Consider the following 26,033-nt stretch of genomic DNA (forward strand, 5'->3'; position numbering starts at 1 on the left):
CCAATAAGTGTATTTCACTTTCTCTATCCTGACAATAAAGTATTATTAATGCCATAAAGCATACAGCAGCCAGGGAAATAAGTGCTAACCTCATTCCTGGACAAAGTAGCCCCTAACCAGACCTTTCAAACGATGTATTTAACTATTTCCGGATTTGATTCCTCAGTGTCGAAAAATTAATTTTCCAAAAAAAAAAATCATTTAAATACAGTATTTAAAAAAAAAGGCTTATTTCGTATGGTAACGAGCATTGTTTATCTTAAAGTAAGTGTCAGCTCGACGTGTACAAGCTCTTTTCTCGACAGATGTCAATAGCAAGATTTCAAGATTTATTAATAGGCCCGTATAAAATACAACTAGCACAACTAGCGTCACCATAAAAACAAGATGTTTAAGCAACATTTTGACCTAAAAGGTGGGACATAAAAGTACCCCTGGTCGTTTGTACCCCTAACTATGGAGAATTGCCTCATGCAAAATTACAAATTGGAAATAGCATTGACTCAAGCATTTTGTCATCTGGTACTCAGTTATATATTGAGGCAGAAGTTTAGAACAAGCTTAAAGGGAAACGCAAGTCATGATGCAGGTGGGAATCATATCTTAGAGATAAAATCTGTACCTGGGCATGCTTAAATCCCCCATTTCATCTCACTAGATGAGTCTATAGCCACATACTATAACATACTATGCATAATTTGTAAAGATACTGTAACGACGTTATAATATACTGAAGAAAAACAGAAAATTATATTGTACAAAGTTTTAGTTCCATAAAGCATGAATAAAATTGATACAGAAACTTGTCACCACCATGATATTTTGTGGAAACCAATTTCGAATTGACGAAATACTAATAAAATGAAAAAAATTTAGAAAACACTCACTTGAATCTCAGAATAAACAAACCCTAAAAATTATGAGCGACGCCGGTGACAATCCTAACATACAACGTAGATTTAAAATAATTTGATAAAATTCGTGTCGTGTAAGTTGTAACAGCAGACACACGGCCTACTTCGATTACTCCACGTAGCACGCGGTTTCCCTACAAGTTATTTGTACGGGCTTCTAGTTTCTTTATGGGAGAGACATTTTATAGGTGTTAACAAGGAAGCCTTAGACACCCAAATCAAAACGAAAAATATATTTTTGCTAAAATTTTGGGGTTGGGGGTTGGGGCTAGGGCTATTCAGCCATACAGCCCAAAATAATCATTACTAAAAGTATCGCTATTCAGCAAAGTCATGACTAGTCATGTATCATAAGAGTTTCGGTTTAAACAGGAAATATTCTGTGTTCTTTCCGGACAAAGTAATTCATCTCCGTTTTGATTTCTCGTTTGGGCCCGACTCCCAACCTAAGGTTGTTATGTGTTTAAGTCGGCTGCTGCCCCACACGAAAGAGTATATATAATAGTAGGGCCTCCTAAATACTCTTTGCATGGACAGAAAGGTTGAAAATGCAGTGCACTCTCTCTGGACAAAGCAATATATTTCCGTTAGGTGATAGGTTGTGAGGGATTGACCATATTAGCATAGATTAATCTAGTCGGCTATTATATTGCATCTTTAGCCCCTTACCAAAGAGTATATATAAGACTTCATTTTCCTAGTCCCTCCTATAATACTCTTTACCTGGACCCAAGGGCCTAATCGGCTGGCCGGGCTCAGTACCCACCTTCTCTTTAAAAAAAAAAATATTTGGTTACTCATAAATTGTCCGTTAGGCCCAACCGTTCGGCCTTGGTGTGATTGTCAATTTCCATCTTTTAAATTGTAATAGTAACGAATTCAGTCTTCTTCCCACCACGTTGATAAATGACTATTTTATTAATATTACAATGCATTACTATATTTTGAGTAGATATTTCTGATTCGAAAGTTCTTAAAGTTAATCTTTGCTAGTTTGTTACATTTTTTTACTTCTCGAGGAATCTAGGATTTACGGTTATAGCTGTGGCACTTGGTTACAGTGTGTTCAGTCTAAATTCTGGATCTTTATAAAAGAAAGGTAGATTTTAATTGGCATATTTACTAATTTTTTTTTATTCAATCTGAAAACGTCTAATAGTAAGATATTTGTTTAGCCTCTTTTAAATACCAACTTAGTTATCTTGGGTATTAATTAAGAAAGTGTAGTCTTTGTCAATTCATAATGATTTCCTGTTTTTATTCAAATCGATGGTTTCTGATTATTTTATATGATTGATGCCTTCGATGCTTGATATTAGGTTGATTATGTACTTGAAAGCTTCCCATCTACTACTAATATGTGGAGTGTTTATAGAGATGTCAAAGTCATGTCCTTTTACAAATTGCCATTATTTGAAAAATGCTTTTCTTCATGGCGAAATCTAGGTCTCCTTGAAAACTATTTAATCCCTCTTAATGGGTGTATAATGCAACAATATATAGGGGGTGTGGTTAAATAGTCATTTGTCAAAAGTTTACATCAATCTTACTCCTAAAAAAATGTTATTAAGTTAATTTTTAACATAAAAAGTGTGGCTTTTCCTAGAACATTTTTAGTTTTCATAAAATGCACTTGGTGATGTATGGTAGAGCTGTGAATAGGCTAATTCTTATTAAGAGTACATGCAAGTTGTGCAAGATATCTTATAAAATAGTTAAAGTGGTTTCAGCTAATTTCTGTAGAATTTGAAAAACAAAACTTGTCATTGTAAATCTGGAGTAAAACACTCTAGCCTAAACTTAGGTCATAAATACCATACCGAAAGGCAATTTATTTTTTAGCTGAGAGCTATCCATTCCTGCTGTTTGGTAAAAAAAATATTCCCCCATGATATCTTATGTTTCTCCTTTATTTTATTGTTTGCATAAATTTTTGGTCTTATAGTTACTGCTCTTTAGGGACATACCTAATGAAGGGCTGAATGCCGCAATTTTAGTTTTGATAAATGGTTTTTTAAGGAGTTTCATAGAGTTGTCAATTTAAAAGCAAAATTTCATAGAAGAACAATAGTGAAAAATTATGCTGAGTAGCATTTTGCCATGAGGTTAAAGGCACTTGAAACCTAGAAATTTTTTGTTACCTAGACTTATGCCTAAAGCATGTGATTCCCGTTATAGAAATATTCCCTGTATTCTGTCTTTATGGCAGCACTGCAGAAGGTAGAATAAGAATTAAAAAACAAGCTAACTCGTTAAAGGGCTCCCATGTGAACCAGGCTTAACACTAGTGATCCTACGGGGTGCATTTGAGTGGGGATCAGGAAGAGAAAAAACCCTAAAAAAGTGACTAAACTCATTCAAAAGTAGCACATCTTTATTTATTTTAAAAAAAATCAAAAACGTTTCCAAAATAATCACAACCATCTGGATCAGTCTCAGATTGGGACTCTGGATTAATGGGGTTTTTTTTTCTTCTCACTGTGACTCTGCGCTTTTTGATGTTCTTCTACTACTTCTTCAATTTTGAAATCTACAGCTTGTTGGTTATAGTAGATTAATATTAATTTTTCTGCATTTTGTCCTTTTTCCAAGTTTAATTTTCCGTTCACAGGCGACACTGCTTAGGGGAGCTATTACATACTGATGTGCCAACTGTAAAAAAATAATTAAACAAATTTTGCAAAGTATCATGAAGAATACGTGGTATATTTTTGTAAAATTTAAACTTCAGTCATATCTTTTACAAATCAGGGTATATGTTAGTTTTATTTTACAAATATTGTAAAGGATTGTTATCAGGGTCTTAACTCCAAATCATCAAGTTGTGATGTGTCGATTCTTATGGTGTCGTCTGCTACTCTCATTGGCTGGCTTTCTGTGGCATTAGCATTTTTCAAGTTCAATAGCCACGATTGATTTCCGCCAGTAAGAGCAAGAGTTTCCAGTAGTAGGCACACTGCCTGGACTGCCGATAAAATAGTTATAGCCATTGAAATATTTTATAATGACAGCAACTAAGAAGAGTTTTTTAATTTTAATAAAGGTACCTAGAACGTGGAAATTTATTTGGAATGTCCTCTTGTAACCGCCTTCACACTTTTCGTATGCTGAGGATTTTAAACGTTCCAATGCCTCCGAATTAACGCTTTCTTCTTTAAACCACTGTTTTTCAGAGAATAATAGCAAATTGAGCTAACCATTTTATTTTTAAACCTGGGGTCAAGAAGAGTTGAGATTCTATAAGAATCCGACAATTCAATGTTCCATAGAGATATTTGTCTAAATGTGTCAGAAGGCTCTCTTGTGTTTATCGTACAAAGCGTGCTTCTAATTGCTTCATTCTCTAAAATAATCCCCTGTTTTGTTAGTTACATTAGTTTTGTTGCAACAAATTTAATTAAATTCGCTCAGATTTTATTTACTTTGAGTGAGAAATAACTTCGCTTGCTTATCCAGCTGGTTTCCTTTTCGGCCATGAGGACTGTTTCGTGAATGCAAGTCAATAGTTCACATGGCTTTTTTAAGAAATATTAGATTTAGCCTTAAGATATTTAGTATAAAAATGGAAAATAATTTGGTTACGGGTTCTATTAGCAACCAATCATTTGGCTTCAGCTTGGTGCTTCCTATATTCACTCCGTCTGATTCAAGCATTCCAGTTTCGGATATTAATTTCTACTTAATTTCAATGATTCTGTTTAACATACTGTGAGTACTGTTCCATCAAGTTGGTTGCACTAAATTACTACCATTTTTTTTATCCAGGAAGGTTTTTCAATATAGTGAGCCACAAAACTAAGATACGAATGGTGACTAGCTGACTTCCACAGGTCTGTGTCAAAGCAATACCATTCAACGTTTTTGAAAATTCCTTGAGTTTCCACTTCAATGCATTGTACAACAACGGCATGACTGATAACCTAAGCTTTCCTTCCAGAGGCATGGCATAACAATGTGGAAATTGATTTACAGCTCCAACGAAGGCTATAAATCGTGCATTGTTTACTGTTAAATGCGATAGAGAAGCGTCAGCTACCCATGACGCCAATAAATGGTAGAGCATAAGATTCTGTCTTGGGTTACTTTAATATCGAGCAATAGAAATGGTTCCAGAGCTGGTTTATTGTGTAGATATTTTATGTACAGAAGTAGAAGAACCAGGTGATGAAAATGATATAGAAGTTTGACTAGGAGAACGGGTCTGATGGAGTAGTATCTGATACTGATACATAATCATATTCATGATGACCATGACCTTGTACATCTACCAATGAGGGTTCTGATGAAGCTATAGGTTTTTTTTTTACAATTTATAGTTTTTAATGCTTGTCAATTTTTATTTTATTTTTCTTAGAAATGAGTGATTGTAGTGATTTGGATCGACAAATTGAACAACTGAGAAGATGTGAAATCATTAAGGAAAGTGAAGTTAAAGCACTTTGTACAAAAGCGAGGGAAATTCTTGTGGAGGAAAGCAATGTTCAAAGAGTTGACTCACCTGTAACGGTAATAGTTTTCACATAAATTTCAGTTGTCTACCAACAATTAAAATAACTGATCATTTCTTAAAGATGTTGTGACATTAAAAACTATGTCATACCTGGAATCGCCGTATTAAATTAAATTGGTTGCTTGCTCGTAGCATCGTAGGCATACGACATAACTAATCACTGCCTTGAAATGGCCACCATGACATTAAATCCATGTCACAGATCACGTGGCAAAACCCCACACTATCCTTTGAAATAATCACGCGACCACCTTGGTTGTCTTAATGTCATGGCTGACCTATACGCGTAACCATGGCAATGAACAAAAGCCACACACACGAGCAAGCTACGAATATGTTTTGAAATTATCTTGAATAGGTGTTTTGTGACTATAAATTTTTGGAAATTGCTTTTAATTTCTGTAACTTAATACAAACCCATACCAAAAAATAAGTTGGCTTTTAGATTGTATTTAGTTGGTATACAAATTTTAGTTGGTATTAAGTTGGTTTTAAGTTGTCAGCATTTTTCATTAAACTAGTTAAAGGGGTAATAAGTGGATATTAAGTTGGCAGTATGGTTTTAGTTGGGAATAAGTTTTTTTTTATTTATGGTTTTAGTTGGTATTTGTCCCAAATACAAACTTAAAACCAAGTTCCTAGACCACTTAATTTTTGTTAAGGGAAGTATCACTAAAACCTCTTTAAACAGATGGGAACAGAACTTGCAAACTATAAGCGGGAATTGTTCACACTTTTTCACAAGATGTCTGTAATATAACCCAGACCCCTCGTGTTCTCTATAGTCTATAAATATAATTTTAAAACGATAATTAAAAATTAAATATTACTGAAAGTTTAATTATAAGTTACAGTAGTTCCAAATTCTTTGGTTATCTGTTGTACAATAACCACTGGCTAAAAAGCTCAAAACCATTCTGGGTAATTTGGAGTAATGAGATCACAAATTTTTCCATTGTGTTGTATGGAATGTTTTAAACAGATTGAACCAAACATTATATGGAATTTATACAAGCGCCTTTTTGATGATGTTGTTGATGCTTGCGTAGCACGAATTGTTGGTTTGAATAGGCATACTTAGGAAAGTTCCCTTACCAAAAAATAAGTTGGATTTCAGTTTTATTTAGTTTGTATACACATTATTAGTTGATATTGAGTTGGTATTAAGTAGGCTCATTTGTCAGCATATTTCAAGTTACTATTAAAGGGGTAGTAAGTTGTTATTCAGTTGGTAGGAAAATACTGCTTTTGCTAAGTTTATAATTAGTTGGTTTTTAGCAGTCAGGGAATTACATAATATTTTTAGGTTGCTTTTAAGTAGTTAAATGTAAATGTTGATTCTGGTTTAGTTAGAAATAAAGAGGATTTAAGTTATTTTTAAGTAGGCATTTGTCCCAAATACAAACTGGAAACCAAGTTGAAATACAAGTTGTCCTAAGTGGTTTTTAGCCAACTTATTTTTTGGTAAGGGTTGTAACCAGTATCGGGTCTTATTTCAATAATTCAACAACCAAACGATACCCATAGTAACATATTATTTGTTATCAGAATCAACTCCTGGTTAGGCTTATAGTACAGAACAATTGAGTATGGATAGTTAATAATAATACATTTTATTAAAGTTGGAACAGAAATATGATAATGAAACTTACAATATAGTCCAATCCATCTACTTCCAGTAGATTTTGATTTGATGACATAACTATCCCTTACCAAAAAATAAGTTGGGCTCCATTAAGTTGGCCCCCCCTCTCTACAATTTTAAAAACTTTCATTTGCGATCGAATGCGACCTCGATGCGACGTTATGCGAAACTAAAAAAAAAAGATGCGACATAATTGTTAAGTTGGAATAATTAAAACAAAAGGGGGGGCTAACTTAATGACAGCCCCCCCACTTTCAACTATCAACCCGGAAACACAACCAATAGAATGCGACCTCAATGCGACGTTATGCGACACCCTTACTTTCGAATGCGACATCTTAGTTAACGAGATAATCGCTTTCGTAAGTGGGGGGGCTAACTTAACGTGAGCCCCCCCTATAACAGTTGAGGCCTCCAAACACCTTTATTCGATTGCGACCTCAATGCGACGTTATGCGACACCCTTACTTTCGAATGCGACATCTTAGTTAACGAGATAATCGCTTTCGTAAGTGGGGGGGCTAACTTAACGTGAGCCCCCCCTATAACAGTTGAGGCCTCCAAACACCTTTATTCGATTGCGACCTCAATGCGACGTTATGCGACACCCTTACTTTCGAATGCGACATCTTAGTTAACGAGATAATCGCTTTCGTAAGTGGGGGGGCTAACTTAACGTGAGCCCCCCTATAACAGTTGAGGCCTCCAAACACCTTTATTCGATTGCGACCTCAATGCGACGTTATGCGACACCCTTACTTTCGAATGCGACATCTTAGTTAACGAGATAATCGCTTTCGTAAGTGGGGGGGCTAACTTAACGTGAGCCCCCCCTATAACAGTTGAGGCCTCCAAACACCTTTATTCGATTGCGACCTCAATGCGACGTTATGCGACACCCTTACTTTCGAATGCGACATCTTAGTTAACGAGATAATCGCTTTCGTAAGTGGGGGGGCTAACTTAACGTGAGCCCCCCCTATAACAGTTGAGGCCTACAAACACCTTTATTCGATTGCGACCTCAATGCGACGTTATGCGACACCCTTACTTTCGAATGCGACATCTTAGTTAACGAGATAATCACTATCGTAAGTGGGCAGGGCGAACGCAAATGAATGGGCCGCCATGTTAAATGAATGCAAATGAATGCGACCTCATGTTAAATGAATGCAAATGAATGCGACCTCATGTTAAATGAATGCAAATGAATGCGACCTCATTTTAAATGAATGCAAATGAATGCGACCTCATTTTAAATGAATGCAAATGAATGCGACGCCATTTTAAATGAATGCAAATGAATGCGACGCCATTTTAAATGAATGCAAATGAATGCGACGTCAATGCGAAGCAATGCGACACCATAATTATCGAAATAATCACCGCTATTCGAATGCGACAGCCGTGTTAACGAGATAATCGATTGAACCAGATCGAGAATCATCAAATATAAATACGGAAACACAGGTCGATTAAGTTGGCCCCCCCTTTTTTGATTTCCCAGAAAATTTCTCTATCAATTTTATGCACCCACAATGCGACAGCAAGTGAAAGAGATGTGACTTAACCATTATCGAGATATAATTAAAATTAAAAGGGGGCTAAATTAACGTCAGCCCCCATAATTTCGTTATTCAACCAGAACAGAATATCATAGCCACTACATGGCAATGCGAAGAAATGCGACAGATATAATTTTGATTGCGAAAAATAGTTTATGAGAAAATTAATAGAGAAAGTGGGGGGGGCTAACTTAACAGTAACCCCCCATATTAATTCATAATTTTAATTAACCTTAATATAAAGAGACGTCAATGCGAATTAATGCGACACTATTTTTAACGAATGCGACAAATTAGGTTATGAGATAATAGACAAATGAAAAAAGGGGGCTAATTTAATGGCAGCCCCCCCCCCCGAAATATAAAAAATAAGTTCTATAAAAAAATTAAGTCGTCAACGCGGACCAAAGCGACAACCATTTATCCAAATGCGACATCAATAAAAATAGTTCTTCCTAACCAGATTGTTATGTGACCAATAATAGATAAAAAAGGGGGCTAATTTAATGGCAGCCCCCAAATTTTATATTTATAATTTGTAATTAAAAATAAATTACGTCGTTAACGCCAACCAATGCGACAATCATTTTTCCAAATGCGACATCAATAGAAATAGTTCTTCCTAACCAGATTGGAATATGACCAATAATAGATAAAAAAGGGGGCTAGTTAAACGGCAGCCCCCAAAATATAATGAAAAATTTTAAAAAAAATAATTTGCGAGTGTAACGCTAATTAACACGACAATCGTTTTTTCAAATGCGACATCCATAGAAAGAGTATTTCCTAACCAGAATTTTTTTTATCAGATTTAGAAAAAAAAACAATCTAAGGAGACGGCAATCAATTTAATGCAACACTGTTTTACACGAATTCAACAAATTAGGTAAAGTAAAAAGCTAATTTATTGGTAGCCTCAGAATATTAAAAATTTAAAAAAAAATTAATTATGTTTTTAACGTGGACTAATGCGACAACACCTTTATTAATTGTGACAATATTTCATACCTGCGAAACTGACTACTAAATGCACTCCATTTATGTTTTAAAAGCGATAGTTTTATTCAAGAAAACTGATAGTAGCGACTGCGTATGATTACGAATCATCTCTTTTTGATAGCGACATCTGGGTGACTGCTTGAGACATAATTTTAATGAATGGGACATCATTTTAAGTGAATGCGACATCAATATAAATGAATGCGACATCAATATAAATGAATGCGACATCAATATAAATGAATGCGACATCAATATATATGAATGCGACCTCATTTAAATGGACTGCGACCTTATTTTAAATTAATGCGACAATTTTAATGTGAAACCTTAAAATTAATGCGACATCAATATAAATGATTCCGACATCAATATAAATGAATTAGACCTCATTTTAAATTAATGTGACCTTATTTTAAATGATTGCGACCTCATTTTAAATGAATGCGACCTCATTTTAAATGAATGCGACCTCATTTCAAATGAATGCGACATTATTGAAATAATTGCAATATAATTTGCATTGAATGCGATATAATTTGAATTGAATGCGATATAATTTTTAAATAATGTGACTTTAATTTAATTGAACGCGGGACCATATTTATGTCATCAAACCGCAATTGTACGACGTAAATAAATTCTATTGAGGGTGTTAAAGATAAGTTTGTCAAATATTAAGAGGAGTGGCGTAGACAAGCGGTTTCTGTGTCCAACGCCCCACCCCTTTTCAGCCAACCTTTTTCTGTTTTATATATCAACTCCTTCTTAACATTGACACTCGTCGACACCTTTGACGTATTTCCGGCTACGTCACAGATAAGGAGCTGATTTCTATGGATCCTAATGAGTTGAACTTGTCTAATGAACATGAGTTGTAAAGTGCTTTGTTTCAGAGATTTGGGTTCCTAAAAAATTACTTGGAAAACCCAACACAGCCTTAATACTGATAATCGGTATTCTTCCTTAAACCAATTTTGATTTCATAAAGTGATTAGATATTTTTTATCAGTGAAATGAAATACTTTAATATGTGGCAAAAAATCATTATTGTACCTTTAGAAGTAATATAATTCTGAAGAGGGATTCATGTTTTTTAAAATTAAACGCTCCAAAATAGTTATTTCCGTTTCGATGTCAATTTGAATGGCTATAAAATCACCGCCATTTTGTAATCCCTCAAGTCATTTTGTACCGCCTCCTTGCTAGAGGTCGGCGGAACAAATAAATTAACCGCAACAATTTCAATTAATCATTAAAATTAGTATTATCTGTTTTATACGAATAAACAACGATTTAACATGCACAATTTATAATTTTTTTCGAATATTTCTGAATAATTCTCGGTTATGGATAAATATTAACAATCGTATAATTTCTTATTCAAACGCCGACCTCTACTCCTTGCAGAGACCCTCTCAAAGATCAAATGGTTGTTCATCACAAAATCAAACTAAGACGCTGCAGTCGCTCAGAAGTGAAAATAAGAAAACTATAAAAAATAATTAAAAAACGACCGCTTTGTTTTTAGCGTGGTTTTCGCTTGACGATTCCCCTGCAATATTACGAGATTATAAAGAACGATCTAAAATAAAATAGTGGATATTACTTTAAATTTAAATTGGGGCCCAGTTATTAACTGTTAGAAGGCCCAGAAAGTTGATATGGTGAAGCCCCAACCCCCCTGGAAGTTGGGCCAAATTTGTATATAAAAATACTTGAAACATTTTAAAATACTAGCACCACCTCTGGTTGCCCGTTTTTTGTGACAAACAAATTTATTCCGTTAGCCACAATAATGTTGTAACTTTACAATGCCTTTAATTAAATCGCTATTTAAAAAATGAACCAGGCTTAAATGAAAAACTCATTCACATTCATTTAAAATGAGGTCGCATTCATTTAAAATAGGGTCACATTCATTTAAAATGAGGTCGCATTCATTTAAAATGAGGTCGCATTCATATATATTGATGTCGCATTCATTAATATTGATGTCACATTCATTTATATTGATGTCGCATTCATTTATATTGATGTCGCATTCACTTAAAATGATGTCCCATTCATTAAAATTATGTCTCAAGCAGTCACCCAGATGTCGCTATCAAAAAGAGATGATTCGTAATCATACGCAGTCGCTACTATCAGTTTTCTTGAATAAAACTATCGCTTTTAAAACATAAATGGAGTGCATTTAGTAGTCAGTTTCGCAGGTATGAAATATTGTCACAATTAATAAAGGTGTTGTCGCATTAGTCCACGTTAAAAACATAATTAATTTTTTTTAAAATTTTTAATATTCTGAGGCTACCAATAAATTAGCTTTTTACTTTACCTAATTTGTTGAATTCGTGTAAAACAGTGTTGCATTAAATTGATTGCCGTCTCCTTAGATTGGTTTTTTTTTCTAAATCTGATAAAAAAAAATTCTGGTTAGGAAATACTCTTTCTATGGATGTCGCATTTGAAAAAACGATTGTCGTGTTAATTAGCGTTACACTCGCAAATTATTATTTTTTTTTAATTTTTCATTATATTTTGGGGGCTGCCGTTTAACTAGCCCCCTTTTTTATCTATTATTGGTCATATTCCAATCTGGTTAGGAAGAACTATTTCTATTGATGTCGCATTTGGAAAAATGATTGTCGCATTGGTTGGCGTTAACGACGTAATTTATTTTTAATTACAAATTATAAATATAAAATTTGGGGGCTGCCATTAAATTAGCCCCCTTTTTTATCTATTATTGGTCACATAACAATCTGGTTAGGAAGAACTATTTTTATTGATGTCGCATTTGGATAAATGGTTGTCGCATTGGTCCGCGTTGACGACTTCATTTTTTTTTATAGAACTTATTTTTTATATTTCGGGGGGGGGGGGCTGCCATTAAATTAGCCCCCTTTTTTCATTTGTCTATTATCTCATAACCTAATTTGTCGCATTCGTTAAAAATAGTGTCGCATTAATTCGCATTGACGTCTCTTTATATTAAGGTTAATTAAAATTATGAATTAATATGGGGGGTTACTGTTAAGTTAGCCCCCCCACTTTCTCTATTAATTTTCTCATAAACTATTTTTCGCAATCAAAATTATATCTGTCGCATTTCTTCGCATTGACATGTAGTGGCTATGATATTCTGTTCTGGTTGAATAACGAAATTATGGGGGCTGACGTTAATTTAGCCCCCTTTTAATTTTGCCCCCTTTTAATTTTAATTATATCTCGATAATGGTTAAATCACATCTCTTTCACTTGCTGTCGCATTGTGGGTGCATAAAATTGATAGAGAAATTTTCTGGGAAATCAAAAAAAGGGGGGGGGCAACTTAATCGACCTGTGTTTCCGTATTTATATTTGATGATTCTCGATCTGGTTCAATCGATTATCTCGTTAACACGGCTGTCGCATTCGAATAGCGGTGATTATTTGTCTTAATTCCAACATGGGGGGCTAGTATTAACCTAGCCCCCAGATTTGTTTATTTAATTATCTCGTGACGTCGCATTCATTTAAAATGGCGTCGCATTCATTTGCATTCATTTAAAATGGCGTCGCATTCATTTGCATTCATTTAAAATGAGGTCGCATTCATTTGCATTCATTTAAAATGAGGTCGCATTCATTTGCATTCATTTAAAATGAGGTCGCATTCATTTGCATTCATTTAACATGGCGGCCCATTCATTTGCGTTAAGTTAGCCCTTCCCACTTACGATAGTGATTATCTCGTTAACTAAGATGTCGCATTCGAAAGTAAGGGTGTCGCATAACGTCGCATTGAGGTCGCAATCGAATAAAGGTGTTTGGAGGCCTCAACTGTTATAGGGGGGGCTCACGTTAAGTTAGCCCCCCCACTTACGAAAGCGATTATCTCGTTAACTAAGATGTCGCATTCGAAAGTAAGGGTGTCGCATAACGTCGCATTGAGGTCGCAATCGAATAAAGGTGTTTGGAGGCCTCAACTGTTATAGGGGGGGCTCACGTTAAGTTAGCCCCCCCACTTACGAAAGCGATTATCTCGTTAACTAAGATGTCGCATTCGAAAGTAAGGGTGTCGCATAACGTCGCATTGAGGTCGCAATCGAATAAAGGTGTTTGGAGGCCTCAACTGTTATAGGGGGGGCTCACGTTAAGTTAGCCCCCCACTTACGAAAGCGATTATCTCGTTAACTAAGATGTCGCATTCGAAAGTAAGGGTGTCGCATAACGTCGCATTGAGGTCGCAATCGAATAAAGGTGTTTGGAGGCCTCAACTGTTATAGGGGGGGCTCGCGTTAAGTTAGCCCCCCAATTACGATAGCGATTATCTCGTTAAATAAGCTGTCGCATTCTAAAGTAAGGGTGTCGCATAACGTCGCATTGAGGTCACAATCGAATAAAGGTGTTTGGAGGCCTCAACTGTTATAGGGGGGGCTCACGTTAAGTTAGCCCCCCCACTTACGAAAGCGATTATCTCGTTAACTAAGATGTCGCATTCGAAAGTAAGGGTGTCGCATAACGTCGCATTGAGGTCGCATTCTATTGGTTGTGTTTCCGGGTTGATAGTTGAAAGTGGGGGGGCTGTCATTAAGTTAGCCCCCCCTTTTGTTTTAATTATTCCAACTTAACAATTATGTCGCATCTTTTTTTTTTAGTTTCGCATAACGTCGCATCGAGGTCGCATTCGATCGCAAATGAAAGTTTTTAAAATTGTAGAGAGGGGGGGCCAACTTAATGGAGCTAATAAGTTGGATTTTAGTTGGTATACACATTTTAGTTGACATAAAGTTGTTTTTAAGTAGGCTCAAGTGGTCAGCATATTTCAATAAACTAGTTAAAGGGGTATTAAGATAAGTTGTTATTAAGTTGGTGGGAAAATACTTTTTTCTTTAAGTTGGTAATTAGTTGGTTTTTAGTGGTCAGAAAATTACGTATAATTTTTAAGTTGGCTTTAAGTGGTCTTTATTAAGTAAGTTTTAAGTTGGTGTAAAGTTGTTTTTAAGTAGGTATTTGTCTCAAATACAAACTTAAAACCAACTTAAAGTATTTCCTAGACAACTTATTTTTTGGTAAGGGGTGTATTTCATAGTACTACGCATGCCTGAGACATATTTACTAACTTGTTTTGATTTTAATCATATCTTACTTAGGTATGTGGTGATATTCATGGTCAGTTTTACGATTTGAAAGAGTTATTTAAAGTTGGTGGTGATGTTCCTGATACGAATTATTTATTCATGGGAGATTTTGTTGATCGAGGGTTTTACAGTGTCGAAACGTTCCTTCTTCTATTAGCCTTAAAGGTAAGAAAGTAACGTGTAAAATTCTATTCTATAGATTCCTTTTTCATTCAAAATAATATTCTCTAAAATAGACAACTGCTTAAAAGAAGTTCAAGTGATGTCTAAAATACTATGTTATCAGAATTTAAAATAAAGGAAAAATTATTTGAAATTAAGGACTAAATCAGTGTTCATACACTAATCTGGGGATTAGATTGTCGACAAAAAAGTCAGTGAAATTCCCAATTTTAATAAACAATGAGGGAAATTGAGAAATATGAGGGTTAAGAAAGTGTGCCCTAAAGAATAAAAATTTAATTGAATACCTTTTTCGTTTTAAAGATTTGCACTTATTACTTCTCTTGTATATAAATATAAAAATAAGTAATATTAATACTTAAAAATGTCAATAATGAAATGAGTAAACATATAATTCTTCATGAAAAGATTAGTTAGCAATGACATGAAGACTTGCACTAGGTAAGTGTTTGTGATATAACAAGATAAAAACCTTAGTTTATATAATGTATGAGAAAAGTATTTCAAATTAAAAACTGAAAACTTTTTAAAATTAAATATTTCATTTTGAGTATTTAAAATTCTCTAAAGACTTGAATTTCTATAGAAAATTCCAATACCAGCTCACTACTTTTAAAGGGACAAATAGTGGAATAGGAAGTGGTTAAGCTGGAATAGTCTTTTCATAATATAAACAGTTGTTAGAAGAAATGTAGTTTTAATTTTTTTAATATCCTATTAAAGGTTAGGTACCCCGATCGCATTACACTAATTCGAGGAAATCATGAAAGTCGTCAAATCACACAAGTCTATGGATTCTATGATGAATGCTTACGGAAATATGGTTCAATTACAGTATGGCGATACTGCACAGAAATTTTTGATTACCTAAGTTTGTCTGCAATTATTGATGGAAAAGTAAGTTAAGAGTTACTTTTATGTGTTTAGCTTACTAAACAGCAAAGACTGGTTTTCACTCGGTCAAAAACAACACAACCAAAAATCCCTATATAAATACAAATTTATTGTGTTGATGCTCAACATCAGACCTATATATTTGTAAATTGGTTGTATATTCTAAATTGCATAATCCAAGCCTAATGTGACCTAAAAAATGATTATCATGTGATGTAGAAACCATGACAAATATGGTTTAATGTTTGGGAATTTAATTTAATTTTAAGCGTTTAAGCCTAATTTTTTCAATTATCTGTATATTTGTGTTTTAAAAGTTGAAAAAGGTCCTAATCAATATAAAAAATTTGTCTAACAAATGCGTGTAACTGCTCCAAAATTGCTCCTTACATTTTAGTTCTAACAAGTAATCGTCACCCAGTTTGGGGATGCACAAAGGACCTCAGGTCAAAGTGCTTGGCTTGCCACCCCACTCAATAATAATAACAAGTAATCGTACAGATTGCAATTTTTAAGACTCGTTTTTCCTAACGTGAATCTGGAGGGTCCAGTTTTAATGCTGTTGTCATCACCCACATTCTATCTGGCATAGGAATCTTAAGATTCCTATGCAGGGTTGCCACGGTACTTGGAAAAGTCAGGGAATTTGAATATGGGTTTAAAAATCAGGGAAAAGTCGGGAATTTTAAAAATTGTCTAAAAATCAGGGAAATTTCAGGGAACTTAATTTCAATTGCAAATAGGAAACTTTTACTAAAATATAGGTTAAACAATACAAAATCTTGGCACAAAATAAGTCAGGGAAAATCTCCAGAGATGGTCAGGGAAAACCTGGGAAAGTCAGGGAATTTGATTGTGAAAAATCTGTGGCAATCCTGCCTTTGTATATGCTTGTCAAAAGCCAGCGTTTGAGAGAAAGGCTCATGTTTCAACGAGATTTAGCTAGAAGGGTGGAGTGAATGCCAAGAATTGGGGGTACACAGGAAAAGTACCTCTTACATTAAAGCTGTTGCTATCTGATAACTTCTTGCCCTTACCAAAAAATAAGTTGGCTAAAAACCACTTACGACAACTTGTTTTTCAACTTGGTTTTCAGTTTGTATTTGGGACAAATACCTACTTAAAAATAACTTAAATCCTCTTAAATAATCAACTTATTTCCAACTAAACCAGAATCAATATTTACATTTAACTACTTAAAAGCAACTTAAATCCTACTTGGGAAACATCTAAAATACAACTTAAAAATATTATGTAACTTCCTGACTACTAAAAACCAACTAATTATAAACTTAGCAAAAGCAGTATTTTCCTACCAACTGAATAACAACTTATTACCCCTATAATAGTAACTTGAAATATGCTGACAACTTGAGCCTACTTAATACCAACTCAATATCAACTAATAATGTGTATACAAACTGAAATCCAACTTATTTTTTGGTAAGGGTGTGTAAATATAAATCAATATAAAATTTGGCGTGCGCTAAAAGTCAATCGTTGTGGTTAATTAATTTTTGTCATGAGTTACTTTATTTAGGGACTCGGTCGCCATAATTTTACAGGTTTCAGGGGATCAAATGTGTGGGGGGGGGCGGGAGTGCATGCCGCCCTGCAGTAAGAGGAGCCGGGCTAAATCCCAGCTTGTGGCACTGGGTGAAAGCTCTGAACTCATTCTGCATTGACTTTAAAAGTTCTCTCCTCAATAGTTAAAGGGGTTTTCTCCCAAGGTTTTTGGTTTCGCCTTTCCATATAAACTTGTAGAGGTTAACTGTAATAATTAGACTCACGTGGTATGAAGGGCTTGCCACCACCCTCCTATGCAACTTAATCTGGCCACCAGCTATAAGGCCCTTAAAGTCGCAGGTCTGTGGTGGTACCTTAGGTAATAGCTTAGCTGATTATTATTATTTGTGATAGCTGCTGTCTCTCAGATGTGAACAAAGCTAATCTTGGAAAATTCAATAAATAATATTTTTAACACTAAAGTTAAGGAATAGGTGTATAATAGGAAATTGGTATATAATACGACCTATGTTATATAGCCTTTGAAATTACGACCAATTGTTTAAGATTTTGCTCACTTCTTCCAGTATTAATTATATTTTTAAATTTTCTTTAGATCTTTTGTGTACACGGAGGATTATCACCTTCTATTCAGACTCTTGATCAAATCAGAACGATAGACAGAAAACAAGAAGTTCCTCATGATGGTCCTATGTGCGATCTACTATGGTCAGATCCGGAAGGTTAGTTTTTGGTTGTATATTAAAGTGTTCAATTCTGACGTTAGAAATTGATCATCCTTACTTAACATAAAACAGTCGGGAATCAATAAAATACTTTCTAAATTTTGAAAACATTTTTGAGTCAAATTTTCCTGTGAAAATAGACATTTTCCAGTGAAAATTGTAGACATTTTCCAGTGAAAATTGTAGACATTTTCCAGTGAAAATTGTAGACATTTTCCAGTGAAAATTGTAGACATTTTCCAGTGAAAATTGTAGACATTTTCCAGTGAAAATTGTAGACATTTTCCAGTGAAAATTGTAGACATTTTCCAGTGAAAATTGTAGACATTTTCCAGTGAAAATTGTAGACATTTTCCAGTGAAAATTGTAGACATTTTCCAGTGAAAATTGTAGACATTTTCCAGTGAAAATTGTAGACATTTTCCAGTGAAAATTGTAGACATTTTCCAGTGAAAATTGTAGACATTTTCCAGTGAAAATTGTAGACATTTTCCAGTGAAAATTGTAGACATTTTCCAGTGAAAATTGTAGACATTTTCCAGTGAAAATTGTAGACATTTTCCAGTGAAAATTGTAGACATTTTCCAGTTAAAATTGTAGACATTTTCCAGTTAAAATTGTAGACATTTTCCAGTTAAAATTGTAGACATTTTCCAGTTAAAATTGTAGACATTTTCCAGTTAAAATTGTAGACATTTTCCAGTTAAAATTGTAGACATTTTCCAGTTAAAATTGTAGACATTTTTCAGTGAAAATTGTAGACATTTTTCAGTGAAAATTGTAGACATTTTTCAGTGAAAATTGTAGACATTTTTCTGTGGAAATTGTAGACATTTTTCTGTGGAAATTGTAGACATTTTTCTGTGGAAATTGTAGACATTTTTCTGTGGAAATTGTAGACATTTTCCAGTGAAAATTGTAGACATTTTCCAGTGAAAATTGTAGACATTTTCCAGTGAAAATTGTAGACATTTTTCTGTGGAAATTGTAGACATTTTTCTGTGGAAATTGTAGACATTTTTCTGTGGAAATTGTAGACATTTTTCTGTGGAAATTGTAGACATTTTTCTGTGGAAATTGTAGACATTTTTCTGTGGAAATTGTAGACATTTTTCTGTGGAAATTGTAGACATTTTTCTGTGGAAATTGTAGACATTTTTCTGTGGAAATTGTAGACATTTTTCTGTGGAAATTGTAGACATTTTTCAGTGAAAATTGTAGACATTTTTCAGTGAAAATTGTAGACATTTTTCAGTGAAAATTGTAGACATTTTTCTGTGGAAATTGTAGACATTTTTCTGTGGAAATTGTAGACATTTTTCTGTGGAAATTGTAGACATTTTTCTGTGGAAATTGTAGACATTTTTCTGTGGAAATTGTAGACATTTTTCTGTGGAAATTGTAGACATTTTTCTGTGGAAAATTGTAGACATTTTTCTGTGGAAAATTGTAGACATTTTTCTGTGAAAATTGTAGACATTTTTCTGTGGAAATTGTAGACATTTTTCTGTGGAAAATTGTAGACATTTTTCTGTGGAAAATTGTAGACATTTTTCTGTGGAAATTGTAGACATTTTTCTGTGGAAATTGTAGACATTTTTCTGTGGAAATTGTAGACATTTTTCTGTGGAAATTGTAGACATTTTTCTGTGGAAATTGTAGACATTTTCCAGTGAAAATTGTAGACATTTTCCAGTGAAAATTGTAGACATTTTCCAGTGAAAATTGTAGACATTTTCCAGTGAAAATTGTAGACATTTTCCAGTTAAAATTGTAGACATTTTCCAGTTAAAATTGTAGACATTTTCCAGTTAAAATTGTAGACATTTTCCAGTTAAAATTGTAGACATTTTCCAGTTAAAATTGTAGACATTTTCCAGTTAAAATTGTAGACATTTTCCAGTTAAAATTGTAGACATTTTCCAGTTAAAATTGTAGACATTTTTCAGTGAAAATTGTAGACATTTTTCAGTGAAAATTGTAGACATTTTTCAGTGAAAATTGTAGACATTTTTCTGTGGAAATTGTAGACATTTTTCTGTGGAAATTGTAGACATTTTTCTGTGGAAATTGTAGACATTTTCCAGTGAAAATTGTAGACATTTTTCTGTGGAAATTGTAGACATTTTTCTGTGGAAATTGTAGACATTTTTCTGTGGAAATTGTAGACATTTTTCTGTGGAAATTGTAGACATTTTTCTGTGGAAATTGTAGACATTTTTCTGTGGAAATTGTAGACATTTTTCTGTGGAAATTGTAGACATTTTTCTGTGGAAATTGTAGACATTTTTCTGTGGAAATTGTAGACATTTTTCTGTGGAAATTGTAGACATTTTTCTGTGGAAATTGTAGACATTTTTCAGTGAAAATTGTAGACATTTTTCTGTGGAAATTGTAGACATTTTTCTGTGGAAATTGTAGACATTTTTCTGTGGAAATTGTAGACATTTTTCTGTGGAAATTGTAGACATTTTTCTGTGGAAATTGTAGACATTTTTCTGTGGAAATTGTAGACATTTTTCTGTGGAAAATTGTAGACATTTTTCTGTGGAAAATTGTAGACATTTTTCTGTGAAAATTGTAGACATTTTTCTGTGAAAATTGTAGACATTTTTCTGTGAAAATTGTAGACATTTTTCTGTGGAAATTGTAGACATTTTTCTGTGGAAATTGTAGACATTTTTCTGTGGAAATTGTAGACATTTTTCTGTGGAAATTGTAGACATTTTTCTGTGGAAAATTGTAGACATTTTTCTGTGGAAAATTGTAGACATTTTTCTGTGAAAATTGTAGACATTTTTCTGTGGAAATTGTAGACATTTTTCTGTGGAAAATTGTAGACATTTTTCTGTGGAAAATTGTAGACATTTTTCTGTGGAAAATTGTAGACATTTTTCTGTGGAAAATTGTAGACATTTTTCTGTGGAAAATTGTAGACATTTTTCTGTGGAAATTGTAGACATTTTTCTGTGGAAATTGTAGACATTTTTCTGTGGAAATTGTAGACATTTTTCTGTGGAAATTGTAGACATTTTTCTGTGGAAATTGTAGACATTTTTCTGTGGAAATTGTAGACATTTTTCTGTGGAAATTGTAGACATTTTTCTGTGGAAATTGTAGACATTTTTCTGTGGAAATTGTAGACATTTTTCTGTGGAAATTGTAGACATTTTTCTGTGGAAATTGTAGACATTTTTCTGTGGAAATTGTAGACATTTTTCTGTGGAAATTGCGTTGAGTTTGCAAGTTCTCTCCCCACTGGCTTAAGGGGTTTTCCCCCGAGTTCTTCGGTTTCCCCTTCCATAAAAACTTGTTGAGGTTAACGGTAATAGTTAGTGTAGGGAGCTGTTAGCTCGATCGCGTGGCATGAAGGGCTTGCCACCACCCTCCTACGCATTGTAACCCGGCCACCTGAATTAAAGGCTTCAAAAGTCGCTTGACGACTTAGGCCTAAGGTGGTGCCTTGGGTATTAGCCTAGCCTAGCTGATTATGACATTTTTCGGTGGAAATTGTAGACATTTTTCGGTGGAAATTGTAGACATTTTTCGGTGGAAATTGTAGACATATTTCGGTGGAAATTGTAGACATTTTTCGGTGGAAATAGTAACAATTAAACTTAAAATCTGAACATTAATAATTGCATAAAACAATGGCTTTGAAATAAAACAACTGAAAGATTTTTTGCTGGTACCCCATTGACATAATTTGTCTTAGTCCATTTCTCTAAGGTTGATTTCTACTAAATATGCAATGTTATGTTGAGTTTCTTATCTTGAAATTTGCTATATTTATATCCTGTATGCTAAAATATACAAACAATTACTTCAAATATTTTCTGCAAAAAAAACTAAACTCATGCTTAAAATATATCATCTATCTGTTTGCCCTTTACAATTTTTGTAATGTAATTAAAGGGTAATTCCATGCCAAATCACCATGAGCGATTTTGACGTAACTTTACACGTTAGTAATATAGATATTTTTAGTGGGAAATCCAAATTTTTAGCCCAAAATGGAATGTAGTTTTTAAAATATGATTTTTTGAAAAAATGATGTCTAGGGTGTACATTTTTGAAATACCGAAAATCTCGGTATGTGCGTACGAATAACTCAAAACTTATTCAAGATAGACCCACGAAACGTTTTATGCTATAAATATAGGTAACAGTGAGTAACTAGAAAGTTTTCTTTCTGAAATATATAAATTAGGTTTTTAATAAAAAAATATTTGAAAATGGCGATTTTAACTGAAATTTCGTTTGTTGAGGTAAACTAAAGATGATGTTGTCACCAAAATATTAAATCGGAGATAAATATGGGAGTTGATATTATGTTAAATGGGCCCAATGAACACGAAAATAGCGCTGAAAGAAATCTCAGGAATTTAGTTTTTGAGTTATAGCTACATGAACCGACCTATTTTTTTGAAAAACTACTAAACATGGTAGTGATTGCGGCAAAATTACGGTACGTAGGGAGTTGAAAATCCAAAAAAGATGGCCACCGCTAAAAAGCTGAGATTTTAAGCTACAAAATACGTAAGTAAAAAAGTTGTTTATGGGAGACCTAAATTACCAAAATCAAGATTCAATTTTAAGTTATTTGACTGGAAACCAAATTGGTTTTATTTATTTACTTTTGACATAATGTGTGTGTGTTCTAGTTGGCTTAGAACAAAGGTTTTACCATCCAAAAATGAATTAGGTTTTACAATGGATATTATAACCCGACGTTTTAAGAAGAATTTACAAGGAGCATTCGGTTTCATATCGTTTTTCTACTACGTAGGCTTGTGTATGCCTATTTCAATTACTACTGCGTAGGACTTTTTCCTGGGTGTTAAATCAACCTGCTTTTAATCCCAGATGTAAAGAAATGTATTACAGACAATTAGCCAATGATACGCTTCGCATTTTCTGGCGTCATGGGTGCTGGGAAGTCTGGAAATTCGCCGAAAAACTCGATTTTCACCATTTCGACTTCTTTTTATAATAATTCAAAGACCATGTAACCGATTTTGATGAAATTTTCTGTACTTGCTATAAAATGTTTGCTCTTTCTAATGAACCATTAATTAGCCATAGCTAAAATTTCGTGCAACCAATACCAATATTTTCCAATAAATTAGCAAAGCCAAAGGTCATGGCTAGTTTAAGGATATTAGTTTTAAAACATCTGGAAATATCAGTATTGGGTAAAATTGGTAAGTTGCACGTGAACTGATAAATAGCCAAAATCGTTATATCAGTAATCTGTACCGATATTGTATTCGGCCCAACACTAAATTAATAATTGTTTTATTTTCAATTTTCAGACACGCAAGGTTGGGGCGTTAGTCCCAGAGGTGCTGGATATTTATTTGGAAGTGATGTTGTGGCTCAATTTAATGCTGCAAATAATATCGATATGATTTGTCGTGCACATCAACTTGTCATGGAAGGTTATAAATGGCACTTCAATGAAACCGTATTAACTGTTTGGTCAGCTCCCAACTATTGTTACAGGTAATTTTTCTCGATATTCTCCACAATTTTGAAAAAAAAAAAATACAATGTATCAGAAAATTATAAAACTTCATGCAAGTAATCATTAGTAATATCAGAACCTAATTATAAATCTCTTGGGAGTGAAGTATCCATATAGCCCATTAAAATTAAATGTCCCTTCGCAGTGTCGATACAGATTTCATTGAGCACAAATTGCGGATTTCTACACTGCATCATGGCAAAAAAATTCAGTCTATTACCATAGACTAAGAAAGGTTTCACAAGGACATTTAGCGTGTGACCCCCCCTTAGCCTTTATCCTCTATAACCGGCGGCGCGAGACCCCCCCCGACTTCGTTGATGGTGCGAACGGCCGCGCGCCTAGCGTATTTTAAAGAAAGTGGTGATCACGTGCATATTATTTTCATTTGAATTTCAACAGTATTTCGTCTGCATTGCTCTTCTTCATAGTTTCATTTTGAAAATGGTTATATTTTCTAGAATTATTTAATAATTTTAGGAAATTTATTAATTGAACAACAAACTGAAAAGGTAAATTAGATTTTTCTCACATTTTGGAATTTTATTGTAAGACCTGTATTATTTTTAGTTCTTTTTTAAACGTTGAAAATGCCGAAAAACAAGGGGTGCGTTCTGATTCGTCATTTAATTCAAATGATGACATAGAATCTGAAACAATAGATATATTATTTAATTAGTACTGGAAAGCTAATTTAATAACTTAATACATACCATGATTGAAGAAACTTTCCAAATCATGCATATTAGTATCCAAGTCATCCATATTGGTTTTCAAATTCATTTTTAATTAAATATATACGTTTTCAAACCCATATAGTACCTCACGTGTATCACATCTGATTTCTAAAACACGTGCTAATAAGAATAATATTTGAGTCCTTCGATGCTGTCACGTCTTTGGTAAACTTTCACTAGTCTTTGGTTCGCACCAGCATTTTGATATACGTGGCGCCCTCCCGTGCTGAGACTTTACATGGTTTTAAATTCGGGCGCGAAATGTCCTTGTGAAACCTTTCTTAGTCTATGCTATTACTTTCCTTAAAGATGTAAAAATAACACCTTTTTATATTTTACCGATGAAATAGTATTAGAAAATCAATTTGATAGTCTTAGCAACCTATTTCTTGTTAAAACTTTTAGTCAAAAACACAAACATCTTAAGATTAATCAAGGGTGGGGAATAGTTTTTGAAGGTTCGAAATTTTAAATTCCCGTCCTCTCTTTATCTACAAAATGAAGTAAAATTCTTAAAATAACTTAACTGTACTTAAAAAAATGGCTGGCTTAATTTTGATTTGGATATTCAGTTTCTGCAGTCAAAATTCATGCATGTAGGGTCCGTAGTGGTATTACCCATTATTTGAAATTGAACTATTTTGGTTCAAATGGTTTTTAAGTTAAATTCAAGAACAAAACTTGTAGTGGTTTGAATTGGGATGTTAATACTTATTCAAATGAATCGAGGGGAAAAACGAGATCCAGTGAGACAGAACTGTTGAAAAAGTAAGAGCAAAAGCGACTTAACAACCAATAGTAGGTCAGCCTTACAGTGAGCCTTTTGAAATATTTACTGAGAGATGGTCTCCCCATCGATTACAATTAAGCCAACTAGGTGGCTATGTACGGGAATCCTTCCTTTTTTCTATGGGCAAATGTCTTGTCGCTATTTTTTTCTGTAATCGATACGTCCTAAAACACCGCACTTGGTGGTGCTGGACTGGTGAAATTTTAAATTTTGATGACTTATTTTTGCACCTTTCCTACACTCTTTTTACTCTACACCAATATCCTGATTATCCTCTCAGTTAAAAATACTAGCTTAATTCTGGGTCTTATGTAGCTGAACTTAATAGTAAAAATAGTAAAATCATTTTGAGCCTTCTAGAAATTATATTTACATATTTTGTATTATTGTCAAATGAAAAATATCAATAGTAATAATCTAAGCTTTCTTAAAGATAATTTTTGTTTTGTTAGGTGCGGGAATGTAGCGGCAATCTTGGAACTTGATGAGCATCTACAGAGAGAATTCACTATTTTTGAAGCTGCACCACAGGTAATAAAGTTTAATCCAAATACTGCATCACCTTGGTCTTTACTCTTTTTTTCTGTTAAATAGGAAAGTCGAGGTATTCCAACGAAGAAGCCACAACCAGATTACTTTCTTTAGAAATCGGCTCCAATTAGTCCTTTAAGAATCTTTTTTATTAAAATGTAAATGATGGAACTTGAGAAAGTTGGTTGGACTTTTTAATGAAGTCTAATTTGCAGTAGATTTTTTTACATAAAAAGTTTGAGTTTTAAATCTGCAATGTGAATTTTACAATTGTTTTACAGTTCAATTTTCCAATACGAAAATGATATGCAACATTTTATATTGTATATCACATTCTGACCCAAATATTAAAGTTCCAAT

The 26,033-nt window shown here is 33.7% G+C and overlaps 2 protein-coding genes across 3 annotated transcripts in view; one reads left to right on the forward strand and one right to left on the reverse strand.

Moving 5' to 3' along the window:
• The window catches only part of betaCOP (coatomer subunit beta), a 47,497-nt gene extending 46,446 nt beyond the window's left edge, over positions 1 to 1,051 (reverse strand). For both annotated transcript variants that reach the window (XM_090166431.1, XM_090166430.1), the window contains exon 1: positions 888 to 1,051. The gene's annotated coding sequence lies outside the window, so the exon portion shown is untranslated. The remainder of the gene's footprint in view (positions 1 to 887) is intronic.
• Positions 1,052 to 1,695: 644 nt separating this feature from the next.
• Pp4-19C (protein phosphatase 19C) lies at positions 1,696 to 26,033 on the forward strand. The gene is made up of 8 exons (XM_090166435.1): positions 1,696 to 2,013; positions 5,269 to 5,420; positions 14,772 to 14,924; positions 15,666 to 15,839; positions 17,959 to 18,085; positions 23,404 to 23,593; positions 25,595 to 25,673; positions 25,737 to 26,033. Exons 2-8 carry the CDS (start codon positions 5,271 to 5,273, stop codon positions 25,785 to 25,787), a joined length of 924 nt encoding a protein of 307 aa, XP_090022561.1. The 5' UTR covers positions 1,696 to 2,013; positions 5,269 to 5,270; the 3' UTR covers positions 25,788 to 26,033.

Source organism: Leiobunum rupestre, chromosome 2 (genome assembly GCF_980474605.1).
Source record: "Leiobunum rupestre chromosome 2, qqLeiRupe1.1.hap1, whole genome shotgun sequence".
In the NCBI taxonomy this organism is placed as follows: domain Eukaryota; kingdom Metazoa; phylum Arthropoda; class Arachnida; order Opiliones; family Sclerosomatidae; genus Leiobunum; species Leiobunum rupestre.

Excerpts from the sequence above, each read along its gene's own strand:
- Pp4-19C (XM_090166435.1), top strand. The coding sequence starts at position 5,271 with ATGAGTGATTGTAGTGATTTGGATCGACAAATTGAACAACTGAGAAGA. Across the intron at positions 14,925-15,665 it reads TTCTTCTATTAGCCTTAAAG|GTTAGGTACCCCGATCGCAT; the intron begins GTAAGAAAGTAA and ends ATCCTATTAAAG. Across the intron at positions 18,086-23,403 it reads ACTATGGTCAGATCCGGAAG|ACACGCAAGGTTGGGGCGTT; the intron begins GTTAGTTTTTGG and ends TTCAATTTTCAG.